The following is a 21259-nucleotide window of genomic DNA, read 5'->3' as shown; positions in this document are numbered from 1 at the left end:
TCAGAGGCCCATGTTCAGGAGATGGTCCGCATGGTGCTCAGACCTACTCGAGTGTCCGTCCATCTTTGCATCAGATTGTTGGGAAAGATGGTTGCCTCATACAAGGTGATCCAGTATGGGAGGTTCCATGTCAGAACGTTTCAGTTGGATCTCCTGAGCAAGTGGTCCGGATCGAAATGCAAGAGCAATGTCGGCAATCTTCATTCCAGGTGTGGAACTCTGGGAGGCGGACTTACTGAGTCGTCACAATCTTCACCCAGGGGAGTGGGGGCTCCACCATCTGGTGTTCCAGCATATCATCGACCAGTGGGGTTGCCCACAAATAGATATGATGGCTTCTCGGCTCAACAAGAAACTTCCCTGGTATTGCTCACGGACCAGGAACCCTTAGACGAGGGCAGTGGACGCACTGACGTTGCCTTGGCCGTACCGGCTGGTCTACCTGTTTCCTCCGATTTCATTGCTCCCAAGGGTGCTAAAGCGAATCAGGAATCAAAGTGTCCAGGCAATTCTGATTGCCCCGGATTGGCCTCATAGGGAATGGTACGCAGATATTCTGGACATGTCGGTTGTAGACCCTTGGCCTCTACCACTAAGAAGAGATCTTCAACATGGACCATTCGTCTACCCGGTCGTACGGCGACCGTTTTACAGCATGGAGGTTGAGTGGAACATCCTAGCTCACAAGGGCCTTACCAAGAAGGTTATTACTACCATGGTTAAGGCCAGGAAACCTGTGACATCAAAACACTATCATCATATCTGGAGAAGATAGGTCTCTTTGTGCGAGGAATGCACGTATCTACCTGCAGAGTTTCACTTGGGACGTTTCTTACCTTTCCTGCAGGCTGGTGTAGATAAGGGCTTACGTCTGGGTTCCATTAAGGTCCAGATTTCAGCCCTCTCCATTTTCTTCCAGAAGAAACTGGCTGTGTTGCCAGAAGTTCAGACTTTCTTGCAAGGGGTACTCCACAAACAACCACATTTTGTGCCACCTACGGCACCCTGGGATTTGGATGTAGTGTTGGCATTTCTACAGTCCTTCTGGTTTGAACCTCTAATGATGGTAGAAGACAAGTGCCTCACATGGAAGACTGTGATGTTGCTGGCCCTGGCTTCTGCTCGACGTGTCTCAGAATTGGGGGCCTTATCGTGGAAAAGTCCGTACTTGGCCTTTTACGAGGACAGATCGAAGCTCCAGGCTAGACAGCAGTTCCTGCCGAAGGTTGTCTCCGCATTTCACCTGAATCAACCTACTGTGATGCCGTCCAGTTCTGACGCTGTGCGTGCCTTGAAGATCTATGTCAAGTGCACAGCTCGGATCAGAAAAACTGATTCCTTGTTCGTGCTCTATGATGTGCAGAAGAAGGGTTGCCCTGCTTCAAAGCAGTCCATTGCTCATTGGATTAGGCTGACTATCCAGCAGGCCTATGTGTCGGCAGCCTTACCTGTTCCGCAGTCTCTGAAGGCCCACTCTACAAGATCAGTGGGTTCTTCCTGGGCGGCTGCCCATGGAGTCTCGGCCTTGCAACTATGCCAAGCCGCTACCTGGTCGGGGAAGAACACCTTTATGAAGTTCTACAAGTTTAATACCCTGGCCAAAGAGGATACCCAGTTTGGGCAGGCGGTGCTGCAGCAGTCTCCTCACATTCCTGCCCGTTCTGGAAGCTTTGGGACGTCCCCATCGTACTAGATTCCCCAGTATCCCTCATGGATGCCAGAGAAAATAGGATTTTAATTACCTACCGGTAAATCCTTTTCTCGTAGTCCATAAGAGATATTGGGCGCCTGCCTCAGTGCGTTGACTTTTCTGCAGATTCTTGTTATGTGGTTACCTGTTCAGCTGTTGCTGTTACCAGCCGTTGCTGGTTGTTATATGTTCATGGTGTGCTGGTGTTAAATCTCACCACTCTATGTTATCATATTCCTTCTCTCATATATGTCCTTTCTCCTTCGGGCATGTTTTTACCTATACATGCCTGTGGGAGGTGGCATAGAGGGGAGGAGCCAACACACCCAGTTGAAGAAATTTAAAGTGCACTGGCTCCTTTGGACCCTGTCTATACCCATCGTACTAGATTCCCCAATATCCTTTATGGACTACGAGAAAAGGATTTACCGGTAGGTATTAAAATCCTATTATATATGTGTGTATCTATAAGATTAGATAGACAGACAGACACAAAAAATTACCATTTGGCAGTTTCTCGGAATTAATCTTTTCCAGATTTTTCTGCCCACTTGAAGAGTCTTTAAAACTAAGACTTGTCTGATTATCATCATATTTCTAGAAAACATAATATAAAAGTACAGTAACTTTGTAGATTTGGTGAGAAGCTATATTTTGCATTACGGCTCAAAATGTCTAATAATATTTATATAGCACGCTTTCTCCAATAGGACTCAAGGTATACATAGTTGAAAATTACCTGCTTCCATTCCTGTTTAGCATTTGAAATTATTTTATAAGCAATTCCCTTTATGGACTTCTGTAAGCAAGATCTTAGTTTCTCCAGAAATTTCACATCTAAATTTCTTGATACAAATGATAAGCGATTTTCCAGAACACTTTTTTCAACCAATTCATCATGAATTTCAGACATAAGACGCTCTATTTCAGATAGAATCTCAGTATCATGATCATGCATTCTCCTAGATTCTTCCGAGGTCCGTTGTTTAAGGATCTGGTTATATTGCTCTGTCATTTCTGCCTCCTTTTGAGCAATCAATTCATTTTTATGTTTTTCAAAATCAACTTTTGTTGCAGAGAGAACTTCACAGATTTTGGTTTTATGTTCCTCCAAAAACATCCGATAATCCTCCTCATTTTGCGCCTGAATACGCTGGACTTCCTCTTGCTTTTCTTTGTTCCACTGACTACGTGCTTTACCAAGTTCAACTTTCATCTGAGCCTCAAACTCTTCATTCTTTTGGTAAAGTTTTCTTTTCAAGGAGGCAATCTGCTCTTCATACTCTTTTTGTATGTGGTTATAATCCAAATTTTCAGATCCTCGCTTCCACTTTTCTTCAGCAGCAACCACAGCATCTGAGATCTAAAAAATAAATATTTACAGGTTATGTATGACATGGCTTAATAACACCAAATATTTTCCATTAACTAATAATGAGGATGGTCATTAAAGCCATGCAATTCACTGCTAGCTGGACCTTTATCTGAATGTATGAAACAACTACCACCTCCTTCACCTACTACTATGTTGTGGACCACATTGAGGAACCGAACATGTGATAAAATGAAGACAATGACCCTCTTCATTTTATCATAAGAAAACATAACAATTCAGGCCAGCAATGCCACCATATATCAAACATAATGGAGAAATAGAGTTCCCAAATGATGAAGGTGGTCAAAAGAATTATGCATTGGGCTGTGCGCAACATTCAATGATCCCTTCAGGCTTTATTCTAGAAGTAGAAGCTGATTTTGTAGCAGGATTTCTCTTTATCTAGTGGAATAGACGCTTCATCTTGAGGTTTTTCACCATTTCGTGCAGAGGTGCAGTCATCCAGACATAGACATGATGGAGTTTGGTTTTTTGCACAATAGTAGTGTAGTTTGTGCTTCAAACTAAAGATCTAAAAGTAGTTTAACATACATTGCCAGCTCCTCTCAATTTTCATTTGCTTTATCCATTCTCTCTGAATGTTGCCATGGGTGCTTAAAAATAGTATTTTAATTACCTACCGGATAAATCCTTTTCTTATAGTCCATAGGGAATACTGGGAATCCATTTAGTACCATGGGGTAGAGACAGGTCCACTTGGAGCCTTGGGCACTTTAAGAATTTGACAGTGTGCGCTGGCTCCTCCTACCAGACAGTCTAGGAAACTGTGTCCGAGGAGACGGACATAGTTTGAGAGAAGGATAGATAAGGAAAGTGGTGAGATTACAAACCAGCACACACAAAACAAGAGGAAAGCCATGATAACCAAATTTGAAACCAGGAACAGCAACAGCTGAACCAATCAGAATACTTAACTAAGTTACAGTGCAGGAAGAACGAAGCACCGGGAGGGCGCCCAGTATCCCCTACGGACTACGAGAAAGGATTTACCGGTAGGTAATTAAAATCCTATTTTCTCTTACATCCTAGGGGATACTGGGAATCCATTTAGTACCATGGGGAAGTACCAAAGCTCCCAAACCGGGTGGGAGAGTGCTGAGGTTCCTGAAGAACTGATTGACCAAACTGAAGGTCCTCAGAGGCCAAAGTATTGAACTCACAAAACTTTGCAAACGTGTTCGAACCTGACTAAGCAGCTGCTCGGCAGAGCTCTAAAGCCGAGACAGCCCCCGGGCACCCGCCCAAGAAGAATCCACTGACCTAGTAGAGTGGGCCTGTATAGATTTTGGAACCGGCAATCCTGCCATGGAATAAGCATGCTGGATAGTGAGCCTGATCCAGCGTGCAATTGACTGCTTTGAAGCAGGACACACAATTTTATTGGGATCATAAAGAACAAATAGCGAGTCCGAGCTGTCCTCTTTACGTACACCTTTAAAGCCCTCACAACATCCAAAGACTGAAGTAGCAGAGGTGTCCGTAACAACCGGAACCACAATAGGTTGGTTGATGTGAAATGTGGACACCACCTTAGGAAGAAATTGCTGACGAGTCCTGAGTTCAGCTCTGTCCTCATGGAAAATTAATTAGGGGCTCTTGTAAGACAATGCCCTCCAGCTCTGACACACGTCTTGCTGAAGCCAAAGCCAGCAGTATGACGGTCTTCCACGTAAGATACTTTACATGCACCTCCTGTATCAGTTCAAACCAGTCTGATTGTAGGAAGTGCAGAACCAAATTGAGATCCCAAGGTGTGCACAAAGGGAGGTTGGATGTGCAAAACACCCTTCAAGAAAGTCTAGACCTCAGGGAGAGAAGCAAATTGTTTCTGAAAGTAAATAGACATGGTAGACATCTGGACTTTAATGGAGCCTAGACATAGGCCCATATCCACTCCCGACTGCAGAAAAAGCAGGAGACGTCCCACATGAAACTCCACAGCAGAATATTATCTGCTTTCACACCAAGAGAAATATTTCTTCTACATACGGTGGTAATGTTTAGACGTTACCCCCTTTCTGGCTTGGATCATAGTTGGGATGACCTTGTCAGGAATCCCTCTCCTGGCTAGAATCAGCCGTTCAACGTCCATGTCTTAAACGTAGCCGCGGTAAGTCCTGATAGATGAATAGGCCCTGTTGCAGAAGATCCTGGCGAAGAGGTAGAGGCCACGGATCGCATACCAGGCCCTTCGCGGCCAGTGTGGAGCAATGAGTATTGCTTGAACCTTTTCCCTTTTTATTCTCTTTAGAATTCTTGGGATCAGAGGAAGTGGAGGAAATGTGTACACCAGCGTCTACAGCCACTGCTTGTGGGTCCCTCGACCTGGAACATTACCGCCTGAGCTTCCTGTTGAGTCGAGAGGTCATCATGTCGATCTGTGGATATCCCCACCGATGTGTCAACCACCGGAACACCTCCAGGTGGAGGCCTCACTTCCCTGGATGCAGGTCGTGTCTGCTGAGGAAGTCTGCTTCCCAGTTGTCTACTCCCAGAATGAAGACGGATGACAACGCCACGGCATGTTTTTCCGCCCAGAGGAGAATTCTTGACACCTCTGACATTGAGGCCTGCAGAAGGGTGTTGTACAGTAGATTGCCCTGAGTTCGAGGATGTTTCTTGGAAGGACGACTTTCCGACTTGACCATCTTCATTGAAACGGCACCCTAACCTCTGAGGCTTGCGTCTGTGGTTAACAGAATCCAGTTCTGAATGCCGAATCTGCGAACTTCGAAGAGGTGAGAAGTCTGTAGCCACAACAGAAGGGAGATTTTGGCTGGCTTTTGGCGACAGACAGATCCCCTGGTGCATGTGAAGATGCGATCCGGACCATTTGTCCAACAGATCCAGCTGGAAGGGCCTCGCATGAAACCTTCCATAATGAAGCGCCTCGTAAGAGGCCACCATTTTCCCCAGAAGGGGAATGCACAGAGATCCGTGTTGGCTTCAGGACAGCCCGAACCATCGACTGGATTACCATAGCCTTCTCCAAGGGAAGGAACACTCTCAGACTCTGTAGGTTCCAGGTGAAATTTTGATAAGTTCAGAATCCACCCGTGATACAGTAGTCTGTTTGAGAGGCCAATGCTGTCCAACAACAGCTCCCTGGATGGTGCCTTTCTCAGAAGATCGTCCAGGTACGGAATTATGTTCACTCCCTGTTTGCAGAGTAGAAACATCATCTCTGCCATCACTTTGGTGAACTCTCTCGGTGCCGTGGAGAGACCAAATGACAAGGTCTGGAACTGGTAGTGACAGTCCTGCAGTGCAAACCAGAGATAAGCCTGATGAGGCGGCCAGATCGGAATGTGAAGGTACGCATCCTTAATATCCAGAGACAATGGGAATTCCCCCTCCTCCAGTCCAGAGATCACCGCTCTCAGAGACTCCATCTTGAATTTGAACGCTCGTAAGTACGGGTTCAACATCTTATGTTCAAAATCGGTCTTACCGAACCGTCCGGTTTCGGTACTACAAACAAGTTGAAATAATACCCCTTGTTTTGTAGATGAGGTGGAACTGGAACAATGATCCGGGTCTGTACCAGTTTTTGAATGGCGTCCTGTAAAATTATACTTGCCTCCTGCGAAACTGGTAAGCCTGATTTGAAGAGTCTGTGAGGTTGGAGCTCTGGAACTCCAGTCTATAGCCCTGGGAAATAAGATCTACGACCCAAGGTTACTGGCACGAACTTGTCCAGATGTGACTGAAGAATTTTAGTCAGGCTTCCACCCGCCAGTCTTCTAGGCATCGCGGCCCAGAGTCATGCTGAAGGCTTTGAGGAAGCAGAGCTTAAGCTCTGTTCCTGAGAACAGTCAGTTGCTGGTTTGCGTGGTTTACCTCTAGCGCCTCTGGTGGCTGTAGAAGAGCCTCTGGTTTTGCCCCTAAACTGGACGTCTGAAAGGACTGTAAATTGGAACCTGAGTAAGCCTTCTTGGCTGGGGGAGCTATGTGGACTTAACCGTAGTGGCTTTGGAGATCCATTTGTCTAGTTCATCTTCAAATCAGACCTCTCCTGTGAAGGGTAGGCCTTCCACACCTTTCCTGGAGTCCACGTCAGCAGTCCACTGGCGTAGCCATAAGCGCCTGCGTACTGACACTGCCATAGCAGTGGTGCGTGCATTAAGCAAGCGTATTTCTTTTATGGCTTCCACCATAAAGTTAGCAGAGTCCTGTATATGTTGCAGGAATAAAATAATCTCCCCTTGAGGCAAGGTATCTAACCCATCAATTAGGTTACCCAACCATTTGGCAACGGCTTTAGTAATCCACCCACATGCTATAGCGGGTCTCTGGGCCAGCCCAGCAGCTGTGTACAATGATTTGAGTGTGGTCTCAATTCTACGATCAGCCATGTCTTTCAGGGAGGCTGCAACCAGGACAGGCAATATAACTTTTCTTGACAGCCTGGATACTGATGCATCCACTATCGGTGGATTTTCCAATTTTTTCCTATCCTCAGGAGGAGAAGGAAGAGAGGATAGCAACCTCCTAGGGATTTGAAATTTCCTATCAGTATTAACACACGGTTCTTCAAACAGGGTATTTAGGCCCTCATTCCGAGTTGTTCGCTCGCAAGCTGCTTTTAGCAGCTTTGCACACGCTAAGCCGCCGCCTACTGGGAGTGAATCTTAGCATAGTAAAATTGCGAACGAAAGATTCTCAAAATTGCGATTACACACCTCTTAGCAGTTTCTGAGTAGCTTCAAACTTACTCGGCATCTGCGATCAGTTCAGCGCTTGTCGTTCCTGGTTTGACGTCACAAACACACCCAGCGTTCGCCCAGACACTCCTCCGTTTCTTCAGCCACTCCCGCGTTTTTCCCAGAAACGGTAGCGTTTTTTCGCACACACCCATAAAACGGCCTGTTTCCGCCCAGAAACACCCACTTCCTGTCAATCACATTACGATCACCAGAACGAAGAAAAAACCGTGAGTAAAATTCCTAACTGCATAGCAAATTTACTTGGCGCAGTCGCACTGCGGACATTGCGCATGCGCATTCGCGACTAATCGCTCCGTTGCGAAAAAAAAATAACGAGCGAACAACTCGGAATGACCCCCTTAGTTCCTTTGACACAGGAAAAGTGGCTGAGGATTTCTTTTTTAGATTAAAAGATTCCTCACTCTCCTCTGTCACTATATCATGGATATGCAGAACTTCTCTTATAGCCTCTATGAGAGCCTCTATTCCCTGTGACAGAGTAGCCTCCCCCACCTCTGAGTCTGACTCCCCCTCCTCCATGTCTGACCCTTCATCATCAGAGTCAGGATGCAGGATATGGGCCAAAGTATGTTTTTGCGGACAAATGGTAGGGGACTGAGATGCTGGTTTGGGTACAGAGTCCCTTTTCATAAACTCAGTCATCGATTGTCTTAAGTATTGCGTCTCTCTCTCTCATTGCGGGACAATTTAGTAGAAATATTGGAAACCATTCCCCTAATGGAGTCCAGCCATGCTGGCTCTGCCCCACTAGCCTGGGAAGGTACACTACACTAAGAACACACTAGTGAACCCCCTGGAGAATAGGAACACTGTGCATTACATGATACACACTCTTTCCCTGACATACTGTAACAGCGCACACACACAGTACTCACCACTCTTCTTTCTTCTGGCTCTGTTAGGGGTGGCGGCGTGCTGCGGGAATGTACTCTCGCCGTGGTGGGGTTTGCGAATAGTTCCCTCAGGAGCTAGTGTCCCGTCAGCGGGGAACGGGACCATTAACCCTTCAAGATTTTGGGCCGTTCCCCCCCCCCCCCCCCCCCCCCCTACCCCAAGGGACATGAAGCAGGCAGGCTGGTGCCATCCATTCCTGCCTGAAAATAACAAACAGATAAAATAAATGCAGAAAACTCTTCAGGAGTTTCCAGATACGTGACCTGCTCCTCCGAGCACATTTTCTAAACTGTGTCTGGTAGGAGAGGCATAGAGGGAGGAGCCAGCGCACAATATCAAATTCTTTAAGTGCCCAAGGCTCCTAGTGGACCAGTCTATAACCCATGGTACTAAATGGATTCCCAGTATCCCCTAGGAAATAAGAGAAAACAAGATTTTTGTACGCATTGCAAAATCCTTTTCAGAGATTCCTTTGGATACACTAGGAATGTAAGTGGGTTTGAAGAGCGATAGTACAGAACAAGAAAAAAAAATGTGCAAGTCTACATCTAAACTTTGCAACACTGGACAAAAAAGGTATAAAACTTTACAATAGAATGAATATATGACTAACAGTGATCGCGCGGACCAGAAAAATATTTGGGTCCCGGGGACCTCTCACTTTAAAAAATTGGGGTACTACTTCACGGTTTCTGGGTCCCATTGCAATTTTTGCTTTTGAGCTCCCCACATGCACTACACATACACTATGGCAAGTCACACTCATATTTTCAGTATTAATAATGCTTGTAAATACATTGACTTAATCTCACATAGCCAACAGGTGCAGTGCTGGGAGCAGAGAGGAAGGTAAAGGTAGGCAGTAGTTGGGACAGTGTTGGGGTGGGTGGCAGGTGGTAGCTTATGCAGTGCTGGGAGGAGGTAGCAGTTGTGGTAGAGGGGGTGCAAAGGCATGTGGCAGCTGAAGCAAAGAGGGTGTAAGGGTAGATCATAGTTATGGCTGTATTAGGAGGCAAGGAGAGGGTTAGTACAGTAGGCAGTGCTAGGGAGGGGGTATGCCATACCCTCGGTTACCAAATCGCACACCCCAATATTAACAGACCAGGGAGCAGGTAATAGGTACCCCAATACTGCCTGGCCAGGGGGAAGTTCATAGTTAATCCAGTACTGTCACATGATAACCCCCTCATCAATGCCCAGGATACGGTGTTTCCCGCTCTCCCATTACCTTTGAAGATCAGCTCCTCCATGTCCTTGTTGATCTAGCATGATCCCTGAGGTGTGTGTCTATGCTGGGCACTGTATGAGTATGGGGGTTGTGTGTGTGTGTATGCTGAGCACTCTGTGTGGATATCGGAGTGTATGTATACCGGGCACTGTGTATGGTAGTGTGTATGCTGGGCACTGTGTGGGGGCACAGTGTGGATAAGGGGAGGTGTCCAAGCATTTAATAAATCACCCCCAATTTATGGTACGGCACCAGGGGAAAAGAAAAGGATTTGCATTCCACCCCGCATGTCAGGCCCTACCCCGCTGCATAAGTACAAAAGCATTGCACAGCGGCGATGCTTCTGTACTTGAAGAGTAGCTCCCTACCAGCGCAGCTCCTGCGCGCTTGCAGGGAGATATTCGTTGCTGTCCGGGTCATCGCGGCTGCGTGTGACGTCACGCAGCCGCCATGGCCCGCCCCAGCACACACTGGGCAGGCCTGCATTGCCCAGACCGCGCCCCTAAAACAGTGGCCAAACGCTACCGCCCGCCCAGCGACCGCCTCTGTCTGTCAATCAGGCAGTGGCGATCGCAGTGCTGAAACGGCCGTCTGCTGTCTGGCATGAGCAGTTCTGACATGATTGGCTGCTGTGCAACAACACACAGCAGCGATCAGGTCTGAATTAGGCCCATGGTGATATATAAAGCCTATGCATAAATAGTTATCGGGCGGTATTCAATTCTTTTCACCCCCTTCCACACCCGTTCTGTTTCTGCTGAAGGGCGTGGTATAATCATTTTAGCTCACTACCCCCTGGGGTAGCGATGGCACCCAACCCTTTACGCAGCTAAACCCGATTACTATGGGTGCAATATGCGTGATAACGGGGATCACTTTGGAAAGGAGATTAGATCATTTGAATATTGGCCCTCATTCCGAGTTGTTCGCTCGGAGTTTTTCATCGCATCGCAGTGAGAATTCTCTTAGTGCGCATGCGCAATGTTCGCACTGCGACTGCGCCAAGTAACTTTACTATGAAGAAAGTAAGTTTACTCACGGCATTTTCATCGCTCCGACGTTCGCATTGTGATTGACAGGAAATGGGTGTTACTGGGCGGATGCACAGCGTTTTAGGGGCGTGTGGCAGGAAACGCTACCGTTTCCGGAAAAAACGCAGGAGTGCCCGGAGAAACGGTGGGAGTGCCTGGGCGAACGCTGGGTGTGTTTATGACGTCAGCCAGGAACGAAAAGCACTGAACTGATCGCACAGGCAGAGTAAGTCTGAAGCTACTCAGAAACTGCTATCTCGTTTGTAATCGCAATATTGCGCCTACGTCGGTCGCAATTTTAAGAAGCTAAGATTCACTCCCAGTAGGCGGCGGCTTAGCGTGTGTAACTCTGCTACATTCGCCTTGCGAGCGATCAACTCGGAATGAGGGCCATTGCCCATTGTTTAGATTTGGGTATTGTGCCATTCAGAGAAATCAGTATTAGATCTCTTACCCGCTGGCACCAATTATTTCCATCTTACTAGTATAGTGCCTTACAAGTATGTGTAATGCTGTGATGAATGACCATTTACAATGATAACCATGTCTAAACACACTGCAGCAGGATTTTACTCGCATTTGGACTTTTTTTGAATACAAGATATACACCAATGTATAAGCCAGAGGTTCCCAAACTGTTTTGAATCCCGGCGCCCTTGAGCCCTAGAGCATTAGCAATTTTTTCCCGTAAGATAAAAGTTTCTTATTGAGAAATTTAGAAAGAAATATTAAATTAAGTAAATTGCGTTTATATGTCATCCTTATGTCCAATTGTGTGGTGAGGGACAGGATTTGTTTCTATTTGTCCACAATTTGAATTGGTCCTGCACCACCAATCCAAGCCACCACTGAGGCAACCCAAGGTGCCACACACACACAGTTTGAGAACCACTGGTATAAGCCCTTATGGTGCGACATTACAAAATAACCTATTTATAAAGGCTCATTGTTGTCTAGTTCGCATACATCAGCCAGTTCTACTGCACTTTACCATATTCACCTGAAAATGTCATTTAAGTTCATTATTATAGACTTGTCCATCTGCACACTGTTAAAAACGCACCGGTGTGTTGCTGATGCTCTCCTTTTCTGCTACTTTTTACCAGGGTGCATTTCACCTGCTTACAATAGCTGCAGCACATTGGTTTCAGTGAAAACATTACAGTATGTGCAATAGAACATATATACACATTGTGGGAATACGAGTAGAGTGTGTAGAGACATTAGCCAGAACAGGGAGATCAGCCTGAGAATATGCTTCTGAAATCGTCATCCAAAGCCATCTTGCCAGTGTCTGCTTATCAGCAGTCCATCCTCTCTTGGAAATCCACAGAGAATGAATAGAGAAGCTGTCTTTCTGATGACACTGGTATGATCCATGTAGATCCTTAATGCACGGACCACGTCCAGCGATGCATCTCCCTTCATTAAGGTGGAATTTAGACACCACTTTCGGAAGGCACCCAGATGTAGTTCTGAGAACTGCTTTATCTGGATAACAAAAAAAATCAGAAATGGGGAATGACATGATAATGCCCCTAAATCTGATACTCTTCTAGCTGACGCCATAGCCAGTAGAAGCCGTCAACCATTTAAGATCCACTTTATTAAGTGGTTCAAACGGGGCAACTTGAAGGGCTTTCAGGACTAGACTTAAGTCCCAAGGCACTGTAGGGGGCACAAAAGGAGGTTGAATGCGCAGCATTCCCTGGGAAAAAGTACGCACATTCTGTAAGTTGGCAATTTTCTTTTGGAACCATACAGTCAATGCTGATACTTGCACTCTCAAGGAAGCCACCTTTAAACCTTTATCCATTCCTGCCTGAAGGAATGCTAAGACCCTGGAAAACTCTGAAAGACTTAGGGTCCATTTTCCTTTAACTGCACCAAAGAATAAAGGTTTGCCATATTCGGTGATAAATGCGAGCTGAGGAATGTTTCCTTGCTCTGAGCATAGTTTGAATTACCTGTTGTGAGAATCCTGTTGACTTCAGGATAGAGGTTTCAAGACCCACGCCGTCAAAGACCGTTGATCCAGATGTCTGTGATAACAAGGACCCTGCATCAGTACATCTGGACGTTGAGGGAGCAGAAGTGGAACATCCAGCGACATCCTTTGCAGATCTGTGTACCAATGTCTTCTCGACCAAGCCGGAGCAATTAGTATCACGGCACCTTTTCCTTGCTTTATCTATCTTTCTCACCACCTTGGGTAATAGGGTGATTGGAGGAAACACATAAGCAAGATGAAAATCCCATTTCACCGACAGGGCGTCCACAAAGATCGCTCTGGGATCCTTTGTTCTTGACTCGTATGTGAGCACTTTGTTGTTCAGACGGGACACCATGAGATCTCTCTCTGGAAACCCCCACTTGTCTACTAGTCTGGAAGACCTCCGGGTGTAGAGCCCATTCGCTTGCCTGAATGGCATGTCGACTGAGAAAGTCCGCTTCCCAGTTTAGGACTCCCGGAAACGAACACTGCGGACAAGCCTGGATAATTAAGTTCTGCCCACTTTAGTATGCGACTTACCTCCATCGCTTTTCAGCTGCAAGTTCCTCCCTGATGGTTGAGGTACGTTGCTGCCGTCGCATTATCCGAGCGGATCTGGACTGGTTTTCCCCGAAGATTGTCCTTTGCCTGAATCAGTGCCATGTATATGGCCCGAAGTTCCAATATATAATTTATTGGCAGGCAACTTTCTTCCTTGGTCCATTGCCCCTGAAAACACAACCTTCCTGACACTGCTCCCCAGCCCTGGAGACTAGCGCCTGGCGTCAATTTCCCAATATGATATCCAAAAGGGTCTCCCCTTGTCCAGATGGGATGTCTGTAGCCACCAGGCTAATGACCTTCTTACTTCTATCGTAAGAAACATAGGTGGTCATTCCGAGTTGATCACTCGCTAGCAGTTTTTAGCAACCGTGCAAACGCATTGTCGCCGCCCACCGGGGAGTGTATTTTCGCTTTGCAAGAGTGCGAACGCCTGTGTAGCAGAGCGCCTGCAAAAACATTTTGTGCAAAACAAGACCAGCCCTGTACTTGCTCTTCATGTGCGTTGATTCTAATGTCGGTGGATTGGCTTTTGACGTCACACACCCGCCCAGCGTTCGCCCACCCACTCCTGCGTTTTGCTGGCAAGCCTGCGTTTTTCTTAGCACTCCCTGAAAATGGTCAGTTGACAACCAGAAACGCTCCATTCCTGTCAATCTTCTTGCGGCCGCCAGCGCGAATGAAAACGTCGCTAAAACCTGTGCAAAACCACAAGGGACTTTGTACCCGTACGTCGCACGTGCGCATTGCGGTCCATACGCATGTGCAGAAATGCAAATTTTTAGCTTGATTGCTGCGCTGCGAACAACGGCAGCTAGTGATCAACTCGGAATGACCCCCACAGTCTGTTTTTATCGTCTGATGCAACCCATTCCATTTGGCAAGAATCAGATGCTGCAGAGGCCTCGAGTGGAATTGTGCATACTCCACCATGTCGAATGTTGACACCATCAAACCCATCTCGCGCATTGCTGCGTGAATGGATACCTTTTGACTGTGTAACAAGTCCCGAATCCTTGACTAGACCTTGGATATCTTGTTCAGAGGTAAAATTACTCTCTGAAGACTTGAATCCAGTACAGCCCCCAAGTGAGTCATCCATTGTGACGGAACCAGAGACGATTTTGCCCAATTTATGAGCCAACCGTGGTTCTGCAGACACGTTATCTGCTGCACAAGACATAAGAGCAATTACTGCGTCTGTGCCAGGATTAAAAGATCATTGAAGTATGGAAATATTCTTATCCCCTGCTGGAGGAGATAAGCTGCTATTACCACAATAATCTTGTAAATACTCTGGGGGCTGTGGCTAACCCAAAAGGTAGGGCCTGGAACTGAAAATGCTGTTGGAGGATAGCGAACCTGAGATAGCACAGTGCTATAGGAACATGTAGGTAAGCATCCTGTATATCCAGGGATACCATATCATCCCCTGGCTCCATGGCCAAAATGATGGACCGTAACATCTCCATGTGAAACCGAGGTACCCAAATGTACTTGTTCAGTACTTTGAGAGTGAGAATGGGCCAAAATGACCCATTTGGCTTCTGAACTAAAACCAGGTTGGAGTAAAAACCCTGTCCTCGTTGTGCAGGAGGAACTGGAATGACTAATCCTGACTGAAGCAATTTCTGAACTGCTTCTAACAAAGTCCTGGCCTTCGTCTCTACCCGAGATAGGCTAGTACAAAAAAACCTTCGAGGAGGGTGTTTCTAGAAGGCAAAAGCATAATCTAGAGATACTGCTTCTTGCACCCAGCCATATGTTGTACACTGCTGCCAGATCTGTGCAAACTGAAGAAGTCGGCCCCCCACCCTGGGGTCCCCCAGGTGGGGGCCCGCAACATCTGGCTGATGGCTTATTATCTGTTTTCCCAACCGGTCCTCTGATAGCCCAATGCTTCTTAGTCTTAACAGACTTCTTGTATTGGGGCTGCTTGCCATCACTTTTTCCTTTAGCTTATCTTTGAAACCGAGAAGCCGAAACTTTAGGTTTGAAATTGTATGTGGAAGGAAACTTGACCTTCTTGGAGTCTGCTTCTGACTCCAGAATATCTGTCAATTCTTTACCAAAAAGAATATCTCCAGAAAAGAGCAAAGATTCCAAACCCTTCTTAGATTCTGAATCAGCTTTCCACGTACGTAGGCAAACTGCTCTGCGAGCAGCTACTGTTGAAGCTGATGCCCTGGAAGCAATAGTACCCATATCAAATGATGCTTCTTCCAAGAAGATTGCAGCCTGTTTTATATGAGCTATATGGGATTTTGTTCTCTAGAAGCTATAGAAATATCCCCCTCCACTGCATCAGCCCAGGCAGCCACTGCCTTTGCCATCCAAGCTAAAGCAATGGCTGGCCTTATGACTGCCCCAGACAGGGAAAAAATAAGAATTTACTTACCGATAATTCTATTTCTCGTAGTCCGTAGTGGATGCTGGGGACTCCGTAAGGACCATGGGGAATAGCGGCTCCGCAGGAGACTGGGCACAAAAGTAAAGCTTTAGAACTACCTGGTGTGCACTGGCTCCTCCCCCTATGACCCTCCTCCAAGCCTCAGTTAGGATACTGTGCCCGGACGAGCGTACACAATAAGGAAGGATTTTGAATCCCGGGTAAGACTCATACCAGCCACACCAAATAACTTGTGATCTAAACCCAGTTAACAGCATGATAACAGAGGAGCCTCTAGAAAAGATGGCTCACTACAGCAATAACCCGATTTTTTGGTAACAATAACTATGTACCAGTATTGCAGACAATCCGCACTTGGGATGGGCGCCCAGCATCCACTACGGACTACGAGAAATAGAATTATCGGTAAGTAAATTCTTATTTTCTCTAACGTCCTAAGTGGATGCTGGGGACTCCGTAAGGACCATGGGGATTATACCAAAGCTCCCAAACGGGCGGGAGAGTGCGGATGACTCTGCAGCACCTAATGAGAGAACTCCCGGTCCTCCTCAGCCAGGGTATCAAATTTGTAGAATCTTACAAACGTATTTGCTCCTGACCAAGTAGCTGCTCGGCAAAGTTATAAAGCCGAGACCCCTCGGGCAGCCGCCCAAGATGAGCCCACCTTCCTTGTGGAATGGGCTTTTACAGATTTTGGCTGTGGCAGGCCTGCCACAGAATGTGCAAGCTGAATTGTACTACAAATCCAACGAGCAATAGTCTGCTTAGAAGCAGGAGCACCCAGCTTGTTGGGTGCATACAGAATAAACAACGAGTCAGATTTTCTGACTCCAGCCGTCCTGGAAACCAATATTTCCAGGGCTCTGACAACGTCTAGCAACTTGGAGTCCTCCAAGTCCCTAGTAGCCGCAGGCACCACAATAGGTTGATTCAGGTGAAACGCTGAAAACCACCTTAGGGAGAAACTGAGGACAAGTCCTCAATTCCGCCCTGTCCGAATGGAAAATCAGATGAGGGCTTTTACAGGATAAAGCTGCCAATTCTGACACGCACCTGGCCCAGGCCAGGGCCAACAGCATGACCACTTTCCATGTGAGATATTTTAACTCCACATATTTAAGTGGTTCAAACCAATGTGACTTTTGGAACCCAAAAACTACATTTAGATCCCAAGGTGCCACTGGAGGCACAAAAGGAGGCTGTATATACAGTACCCCTTTCACAAACGTCTGAACTTCAGGGACTGAAGCTAGTTCTTTTTGGAAGAAAATTGACAGGGCCGAAATTTGAACCTTAATGGACCCCCATTTCAGGCCCATAGACACTCCTGTTTGCAGGAAATGTAGGAATCGACCTAGTTGAAAATTCCTCCGTCGGGGCCTTACTGGCCTCGCACCACGCAACATATTTTCGCCAAATGCGGTGATAATGTTTTGCGGTTATATCTTTCCTGGCTTTGATCAGGATAGGGATGACTTCATCCGGAATGCCTTTTTCCTTCAGGATCCGGCGTTCAACCGCCCTGCCGTTAAACGCAGCCGCGGTAAGTCTTGGAACAGACAGGGTCCTTGCTGGAGCAGGTCCCTTCTTAGAGGTAGAGGCCACGGATCCTCCGTGAGCATCTCTTGAAGTTCCGGTTACCAAGTCCTTCTTGGCCAATCCGGAGCCACGAATATAGTGCTTACTCCTCTCCATCTTATAATTCTCAGTACCTTGGTTATGAGAGGCAGAGGAGGGAACACATACACTGACTGGTACACCCACTGTGTTACCAGAGCGTCTACAGCTATTACCTGAGGGTCCCTTGACCTGGCGCAATACTTGTCGAGTTTTATAAACATGTGGAAGACTTCTGGGTGAAGTCCCCACTCTCCCGGGTGGAGGTCGTGTCTGCTGAGGAAGTCTGCTTCCCAGTTGTCCACTCCCGGAATGAATACTGCCGACAGTGCTATCACATGATTTTCCGCCCAGCGAAGAATCCTTGCAGCTTCTGCCATTGCCCTTCTGCTTCTTTTGTCACCCTGTCTGTTTACGTGGGTGACTGCCGTGATGTTGTCCGAATGGATCAACTCCGGGTGACCTTGAAGCAGAGGTCTTGCTGAGCTTAGAGCATTGTAAATGGCCCTTAGCTTCAGGATATTTATGTGAAGTGATGTCTCCAGGCTTGACCATAAGCTCTGGAAATTCCTTCCCTGTGTGACTGCTCCCCAGCCTCGCAGGCTGGCATCCGTGGTCACCAGGACCCAGTCCTGAATGTGCGGCCCTCTAGAAGATGAGCACTCTGCAACCACCACAGGAGAGACCCCCTTGTGCTTGGTGACAGGGTTATCCGCTGATGCATCTGAAGATGCGACCCAGACCATTTGTCCAGCAGGTCCCACTGGAAAGTTCTTGCGTGGAATCTGCCGCATGGGATTGCTTCATAGGAAGCCACCATTTTTTCCAGAACCATCTCATTGATGTACTGAGACTTGGCTCGGTTATAGGAGGTTCCCGACTAGCTCGGATAACTCCCTGACTTTCTCCTCCGGGAGAAACACCTTTTTCTGAACTGTGTCCAGGATCATCCCTAAGAACAGAAGACGAGTCGTCGGAATCAGCTGCGATTTTGGAATATTGAGAATCCAATCGTGCTGCCGCAACACTACCTGAGATAGTGCTACACCGACCTCCAACTGTTCCCTGGATCTTACCCTTATCAGGGAATCGTCCAAGTAAGGGATAACTAAAATTCCCTTCCTTCGAAGGAATATCATCATTTCGGCCATTACCTTGGTAAAGACCCGGGGTGCCGTGGACCTTCCATACGGCAGCGTCTGAAACTGATAGTGACAGTTCTGTACCATAAACCTGAAGTACCCTTGGTGAGAAGGGTAAATTGGGACATGAAGGTAAGCATCCTTGATGTACCGAGACATCATGTAGTCCTCTTCTTCCAGGTTCGCAATCACTGCTCTGAGTGACTCAATCTTGAATTTGAACCTCTGTATGTAAGTGTTCAAAGATTTTAGATTTAGAATCGGTCTCACCGAGCCGTCCGGCTTCGGTACCACAACAGTGTGGAATAATACCCCGTTCCCTGTTGCAGGAGGGGTACCTTGATTATCACCTGCTGGGAATACAGCTTGTGAATGGCTTCCAAAACTGTCTCCCTGTCAGAAGGAGACATCGGTAAAGCGACTTTAGGAAACGGCGAGGGGGAGACGTCTCGAATTCCAATTTGTACCCCTGAGATATCACCTGAAGGATCCAGGGGTCTACTTGCGAGTGAGCCCACTGCGCGCTGAAATTCATTGAGACGGGCCCCCACCGTGCCTGATTCTGCTTTTAAAGCCCCAGCGTCATACTGAGGGCTTGGCAGAGGCGGGAGAGCGTTTCTGTTCCTGGGAACTGGCTGATTTCTGCAGCCTTTTTCCTCTCCCTCTGTCACGGGGCAGAAATGAGGAAACCTTTTGCCCGCTTGCCCACGAAAAGACTGCGCCTGATAATACGGTGTCTTCTCATGTTGAGAGGCGACCTGGGGTACAAACGTGGATTTCCCAGCTGTTGCCGTGGCCACCAGGTCTGAAAGACCGACCCCAAATAACTCCTCCCCTTAATAAGGCAATACTTCCAAATGCCTTTTGGAATCCGCATCACCTGACCACTGTCGTGTCCATAACCCTCTACTGGTAGAAATGGACAACTCCCTTAGACTTGATGCCAGTCGGCAAATATTCCGCTGTGCATCACGCATATATAGAAATGCATCTTTTAAATGCTCTATAGGCAATAATATACTGTCCCTATCTAGGGTATCAATATTTTCAGTCAGGGAATCCGACCACGCCAACCCAGCACTGCACATCCAGGCTGAGGCGATTGCTGGTCGCAGTATAACACCAGTATGTGTGTAAATACCTTTTAGGATGCCCTCCTGCTTTCTATCAGCAGGATCCTTAAGGGCGGCCATCTCAGGAGAGGGTAGAGCCCTTGTTTTTACAAGCGTGTGAGCGCTTTATCCACCCTAGGGGGTGTTTCCCAACGCACCCTAACCTCTGGCGGGAAAGGATATAATGCCAATAACATTTTAGAAATTATCAGTTGTTATCGGGGGAAAACCACGCATCATCACACACCTCATTTAATTTCTCAGATTCAGGAAAACTACAGGTAGTTTTTCCTCACCGAACATAATACCCCTTTTTGGTGGTACTCGTATTATCAGAAATGTGTAAAACATTTTTCATTGCCTCAATCATGTAACGTGTGGCCCTACTGGAAGTCACATTTGTCTCTTCACGGTCGACACTGGAGTCAGTATCCGTGTCGGCGTCTATATCTGCCATCTGAGGTAACGGGCGCTTTAGAGCCCCTGACGGCCTATGAGACGTCTGGACAGGCACAAGCTGAGTAGCCGGCTGTCTCATGTCAACCACTGTCTTTTATACAGAGCTGACACTGTTACGTAATTCCTTCCAACAGTTCATCCACTCAGGTGTCGACCCCCTAGGGGGTGACATCACTATTACAGGCAATCTGCTCCGTCTCCACATCATTTTTCTCCTCATACATGTCGACACAAACGTACCGACATACAGCACACACACAGGGAATGCTCCGATAGAGGACAGGACCCCACTAGCCCTTTGGGGAGACAGAGGGAGAGTTTGCCAGCACACACCAAAGCGCTATATATATATACAGGGATAACCTTATATACGTGTTTTTCCCCTTATAGCTGCTGTATCTTTAATACTGCGCGTAATTAGTGCCCCCCTTCTCTTTTTTAACCCTTTCTGTAGTGTAGTGACTGCAGGGGAGAGCCAGGGAGCTTCCCTCCAACGGAGCTGTGAGGGAAAATGGCGCCAGTGTGCTGAGATAGGCTCCGCCCCCTTATCGGCGGCCTTATCTCCCGTTTTTCTATGTATTCTGGCAGGGGTTAAATTCATCCATATAGCCCAGGAGCTATATGTGATGCATTTTTTGCCATCCAAGGTGTTTTTATTGCGTCTCAGGGCGCCCCCCCCCAGCGCCCTGCACCCTCAGTGACCGGAGTGTGAAGTGTGCTGAGAGCAATGGCGCACAGCTGCAGTGCTGTGCGCTACCTTGTTGAAGACAGGACGTCTTCTGCCGCCGATTTTCCGGACCTCTTCTGTCTTCTGGCTCTGTAAGGGGGCCGGCGGCGCGGCTCTGGGACCCATCCATGGCTGGGCCTGTGATCGTCCCTCTGGAGCTAATGTCCAGTAGCCTAAGAAGCCCAATCCACTCTGCACGCAGGTGAGTTCGCTTCTTCTCCCCTTAGTCCCTCGATGCAGTGAGCCTGTTGCCAGCAGGTCTCACTGAAAAT

General features: G+C 47.4%; 1 protein-coding gene across 6 annotated transcripts in view; it reads right to left on the bottom strand.

Annotated features, from left to right (window-relative positions):
- The window catches only part of CEP152 (centrosomal protein 152), a 260473-nt gene that overhangs the window by 55800 nt on the left and 183414 nt on the right, over nucleotides 1-21259 (bottom strand). For all 6 annotated transcript variants that reach the window (XM_063926048.1, XM_063926043.1, XM_063926046.1 and 3 more), the window contains 2 exons: nucleotides 2430-3053; nucleotides 2194-2287 (listed from right to left, as the gene is read on the bottom strand). In XM_063926048.1, the coding sequence (XP_063782118.1) occupies nucleotides 2194-2287; nucleotides 2430-3053 (718 nt within the window). The remainder of the gene's footprint in view (nucleotides 1-2193; nucleotides 2288-2429; nucleotides 3054-21259) is intronic.

This window comes from Pseudophryne corroboree, chromosome 6, assembly GCF_028390025.1.
Source record: "Pseudophryne corroboree isolate aPseCor3 chromosome 6, aPseCor3.hap2, whole genome shotgun sequence".
Taxonomy (NCBI): domain Eukaryota; kingdom Metazoa; phylum Chordata; class Amphibia; order Anura; family Myobatrachidae; genus Pseudophryne; species Pseudophryne corroboree.
This window is presented reverse-complemented; position numbering and strand designations above follow the sequence as displayed.